The sequence below is a fragment of the Orycteropus afer genome, unplaced genomic scaffold (assembly GCF_000298275.1).
Source record: "Orycteropus afer afer isolate SDZICR_OR568_19922 unplaced genomic scaffold, OryAfe1.0 scaffold00262, whole genome shotgun sequence".
Taxonomy (NCBI): Eukaryota; Metazoa; Chordata; class Mammalia; order Tubulidentata; family Orycteropodidae; genus Orycteropus; species Orycteropus afer.
In genome coordinates this window covers 2,262,522-2,268,305 of record NW_006921849.1, presented here as the reverse complement: position 1 = coordinate 2,268,305, position 5,784 = coordinate 2,262,522, and the positions used below count along the sequence as shown (strand labels likewise).

Sequence of the window (5,784 nt, the reverse complement as noted above, 5' to 3'; positions counted from 1 at the left end):
TTATCCATATGTGCCACCCAGGGACTCACACAGATTCAACTTTTCTGTTACACATTTTACATAAATATAGATGAAACCAAAGTTCCATTATATAACATTTACCCTTAGTATGGGGACAAACGCTGATATTTTTCCAATTGTTTTCTTAAATAAAAAACCTGCCTCTGGTGAGAAAACAGCATTAAAAGTGGATGCTATCACTGCTCACACACAAACACTTCCCTGTTTTGAAGTGGTCCCCAGGCGGGGCCCATACACTTGTCCCTGCAGGTTGCAAGTAAATTCCCATGACCTCCCAGAAGAAAACAGGGGCCTGGAGCTGCTCACACATGTGTGGAGGGCTGAGACTGGGCAGGTAAAAACTGAACATGGCTGGCACTGTCCTGCACAAGGAGCTGCTGGCCACAGAAGATCCCTGCCACCTGGCTCTGCCTATGTCCTCACATTCCATCTCACTGCTGATTACTGGAAAGAAGAAATCAAGCTGTGAAAAGCAAGTTCAAAGTCTTTTTTTAAAAAACTTAATAACTGATTTATGCTTTTTTTTTTCTCAAGCATTAGAAGCATCCCCCACAAACCTCCTGAACAACATCCTACAGAAAACAGAGCTGCAGCTCCGATCAGGGAGGGTGCAATGGAGGGATGTCCCGGTCCACGATGGGCCCCTTTTTCCACCCCACCTTGCAGCTCCCCAGGCTCCCCCATGGAACTCTGGCAGCAGCAGTAAAATAACAACTAGGCACCCTTAACAATCTTGGTCAAAGGCGACAAACGGTCTCATTACCACGTGTGTTCTCTCTCGGCTATCTGCTGGCTCGCGCCCTCTCTAAATCTCACCCTCATACAGAACTCCCTGAAGCCTCAGCCGGTGACGCTCCACCAAGAACTGAGGCTAAGCAAAGTTCCAGAAACCATCACTCTACACTTGGCTCTCCTCTTTCCTTCAAACTGCCAAAAATAAAAGATCAGCCAAACCAGCTGGGTCCGTATTTCTCACTGTGTGCCACACTCTTGCTACAACACTCTGATAAAGCAAACCAACACAATTCTTCTGATGTCCTCTAATAAAAAGCAGGGTTCTAAGGAAGTTCATGTTACCATAAAAAGCATGAAAACATGATGTTTCCATACAGTTAAAGCTGAGTTATACTCTTTCCTTCTGGCAAGAAATTTCAGAATTGCTCAGATGCACCAACTGTACTCCAGCGACACAAAGGAATATGTGGGGCTGTCCTGTCATGCCTGATGGTTCTTGAGAGGCTAAGACACAGTCAAGGGAACATGACATGTAAAGATAAAGATTCCATGCTGCTGTTGCTGTATTTACTCTTCAATTTGATGCTTTTGCTGACAAAGGTTAAGCAGAAATCAGAATTTTCTTTGATGAAACTGTCATTCATATATTTAAATATGTGGGCTTTCTGAGAAACTAAAATCTTACAAAAGGGCTGAAATTAAATAATTTCTCATGCAGAAGAGGGGAGAGAAAAAAAAACCACTTGCTTCTAGTAAATAAAACTGAAGGGAGCTAAGTACTGAGTGGAGATTAACTCCTTGGTAAGAGCTATTTGGATGGGGGTCAAAGGGAAATGTGATAAGTTCAATAAGGAGCAAAGCTATGATGAGCAGGAACTGACTCAATGACAACTAACAACAACACTAGTATCACTGGATCCTTCTCACGCCCAAAAGGTAAATTTTTAATGCCTTCTTTTCCATGGGAATTCCTTCTCCTTATACCTGTTGCTGTCAAGTCAATTCCGACTCATAGTGACACTGTATGACAGGGCAGAACTGCCCCATAGGGTTTCCAAGCCTGTAGTCTTTATGGAAGCAGACTGACTCATCTTTCCCACACAGCAGCTTGGGGTTCAAACTACTGACCTTTCAGTTAACAGCTGAGGGCTTAACCCCTGCACCACCAGAGCTCCTTTCCTACTCCCTATTCCCCCAATATAGGTATTTATGATCAGATGATTTCCAATATTTTTTTTAAAAAAACTTAAGCTTTTTTTGTTAAGGGCTTTTTGCTTTTTTTTTTTTTTCTCATATTTAACACTTTGACATTCACTTTCAAATGATGTCTGGTAATGAAAAAAAAGTTGTACCTTTTCCAATTCTCTTGGTATTCGCATACAAGTGTATACTCTTTCTCTTCTTTCTGTATACTTGGCCTCATTATGTTCAAGGAAGTACCCTCTTGTTAGTTCAGCACTGAGGAACCTCAACAATGAAAGGTCTACAGAAAAAAGAAAATGACACAAAACAAAAAGAACAGTATTTATCAAGGAACTTACATGCTTGCTGGGGCCTTAGACAATATATATATGTATAAATATATATATATATATATATTTATATAATAAAAAGAACCAAACAAAGTAACCTACACTTTTGTGCCGGGAACCAAAGAACTACACGTCAGCAAATACTGGGGAAAAGACTGCTGCACGGCATGGCACGCAGAACAGAAGGGGACCACTACTATGAACCAGAACAGTCAGAAAAGCTTTAGCCAAGAGCCCAGTCCTGGGTTTCACAGGTGACACAGGAGCTGGACTGGTGGAGAGATGCAGTGGGGGTGGGGAGAGGCCTCAAGAACACAGAAAACAGACTGTGCTTGTGTTAAGTCAAAAGGAAGCCAAGCCATCTAACAGGCATTGCCCTGGTCCAGAGCCATCTCTCCTGGGGGCACACCATCAGTACTGCTGCCCTTTCTTCCTCCTCAGCTGAGGCTCAGAGACCTTGCCAACGTGTCTAATGATGCCATTTCCCCACATGAAGGCTTACCGAAATAATGGTAATCGTAACTGTTACAAAAGGCTGGACTTAAAAGAACTGAAAAAACCTTCCTTCCCCTGGATCTTTCCATTTATCTACCTAAGCAAACTCATCTACAGTCATGGACTACTGAACCTCACAGAGAAACTCAACTTCCCTGTCCACATGTAAGGAAGATAAGGCCAAAGGAGGTTAAGCACTTCCTACTCCTCCAGGACTGGCAGACTTGAGATGAGGGGCGAAGTCTGGTAATACCTGATCTCAAAGCTTCTCAGTGTGTCACGTGTCTCTGACAGCCCATCACCTCAAGGGCCTCTCAGGACCCTTCACTTAGACCTTCCTTACTCTTCAATAGACCAAATTCTCTTCCAGAACTCAAGATACTGGAGTGTTTCAAATCAGCCTTTCTGCCCTGTACTGGTCTTGTGGACATTCCTCCCGAATGCAGCCCTGGGGTTTCCTCCAAAGAATGACAAAGAGGGAAGGCTGATGTCAGCTATATGTGTAACTAATTAGGAGCTCTGGTGGTACAGGGAGTAAGGCATTTGGCTGCTAATCAAGAGTTGGTGGTTTGACTCTACTGGCTGCTTCATGGGAGAAAGATGAGACAGTCTACTTTTGTAAAGATTTACAGCCTTGGAAACCGTATGGGGCAGTTTTACCCTGTCCTAAAGAGTCGCAATGAGGTGGAATCAAATAAATGGCCGTGGATTGGGTTGTGTTTGGTTCTGGGTGACACAAAGATTTAGGCACTTAACTACTAACCAAAATGCTGATGGTGCAAATCTACCTAGAGGCACCTCGGAAGGAAGGCCTGGTGATCTGCTTCCAAAAGATCACAGCCATGAAAATTCCATGGAGTGCAGTGCTACTGTGCAACACGCGGGGTTGCCATGAGTTGGAATTGGCTCAAGGGCAGCTGGCATCTAATTAGGGAGCTGCATCTTACATGACTGCTAGGATCAAAGGTCTTCCTATAAGGCGGAAATGGGACACAGTCAAAAATACACTCACGGGGAACTTCTGGTAAGATGGAGGAATAGGCAGACAAGCCACACAGACCCTCCTCAACCAAGAAAAGAGAAACCAATTGACAGAGACACCGAAGACAATCCCAGAGCCCTGAGCTTGGAAAGGAACTATGCAGAAGTGGATGAGGCACCAACTAGTGGAAAAACCTGAACGGAAACAGAGAGTACAGAGACAGAGCAGTGGACTGTCAGCAACTCTGACAGGACCAACAGCCTGCATACTTCCAAGTGGTGTTGGGACCTGAGAATTGACCTAAAGATAGGCCCTGGCAGCCAAGGGCTGCAGTGACTTGGAAGGGAAACAGCAAGGAGGGAGACAACCTGAGCTGCGGACTTTCCACTGTCTGGAGGGCGCAGCCATTTTTATTGTTTACAAGCGGTGGCAATTTCGGATATTTAAAGTGACTGAGGATGCAGCCATTTTGAATGTTTACAAGTGGCAGCCATTTCGGATTTTAAAGTGATAGCATTCTCATTTGGATTCCAAGGACCTAAGAATAGGCCCTGTTTGCCAAGGCTGGCAGGGACATACAGAGGCTGACAACAAGAAAGGAGACAGGGTGAGTGTGTAAGTGCTGTCAACTAGCGAATAGAGAAGCACAGCACAGTACCCTGCTTACGTAGATGACAGACAAAGAAAACAAAAATTGTGGGCAAGTCACTCCAACATACAATCACATATAAACACAAAAACATCACAATGTCTCTGAGACAATACACCATCACAGTCCATATAAAGAAGCAAGATAAAGCAGGAGAAACAAAGGACTGGATACAGATCCAGAATACATCCCTGAGGAAGAAGCAGCACTGGAACTCTCTGATAAGGAACTCAAAAGAATTATATTTAGGCACCTTCAATGGATTGAGAGACAGATCAAGGAAAACACTGACAAAATTGAGGAAAACACAGAGAAAACTCTAGAACAATGTTGAAAGACAATACAAGAACAAAATGACAAAATAAATGAAAAATTAGAACCAATACAAAATCTACACACAGAAATCCCGAAGATGAATACTAAATTTTCAGAAATAGATAAGACACTGAGCAGGCAAAGGAACAGAATTGCATCAATGGAAGACAGAATTCGTGAGACTGAAGGCAAATATCTAAACATTTCTTTGGAAAGGGATCAATCAGAAAAAAGATCAAAACAAAATGAAGAAAGCCAAAGGTTCATGTGGGATACCATCAAAAGGAATAACCTATGTGTAATCAGAATTCCAGAACAAGAAGAGACAAATAAAACCTCAAAGAAAATTGTCAAAGATTGGATGGAAGAGAATTTTCCTGGTATGATGAAAGATGAGAATATATCCATTCAGGAAGTCCAATGAACCCCAAACAGGATAGGCCCCAAAAGAAAATCACCAAGACATATCATCATCAAACTCACCAAAACCAAAGACAAAGAATTATGAAAGCAGCACAGAAAAACAAAAAGTTACCTACAAGGGGCAACCAATAAGACTAAGCTCGAATTTCTCGGCAGAAACCATGCAGGAGAGAAGACAATGGGTGGTATACATAAAACCCTGAAAGAGAAAAATTTCCAACCAAGAATTATATATCCAGCAAAACTGTCCCTCAAATACGATAGTGAAATTGGGACATTTCCAGATAAGCAGAAATTAAGGGAATTTGTTAAAACCAGACCAACCTTACAAGAGATGCTTAAATGGAGTCCTTTGGACAGAGAACCAACAACAGCAAACAACAACTGACCATTAACACACACGATGACATAACCCAGAAATCAAGCCAGCTATGGAAGTATCCAAACTAAATAAGCCTACAAGATTGTAAACAGGGAACCAAAGACATCATTTGACAAATGAGGACAACTACAAACCAAAAAGAGGGAAAAAATGTAGTTACAGAACTTCTAGATGGTAGAGAAGTCAAGACAACTACAAGATAGAATGGACTGTTCTAAACTTGGGAAGAAAACTATAAATCACAGGGTAA

General features: G+C 42.5%; 1 protein-coding gene across 1 annotated transcript in view; it reads right to left on the bottom strand.

Moving 5' to 3' along the window:
• The window catches only part of TAPT1 (transmembrane anterior posterior transformation 1), a 102,057-nt gene that overhangs the window by 84,132 nt on the left and 12,141 nt on the right, over positions 1-5,784 (bottom strand). Inside the window, exon 2 of the mRNA XM_007950075.2 lies at positions 2,109-2,239. Within this exon, the coding sequence (XP_007948266.1) occupies positions 2,109-2,239 (131 nt within the window). The remainder of the gene's footprint in view (positions 1-2,108; positions 2,240-5,784) is intronic.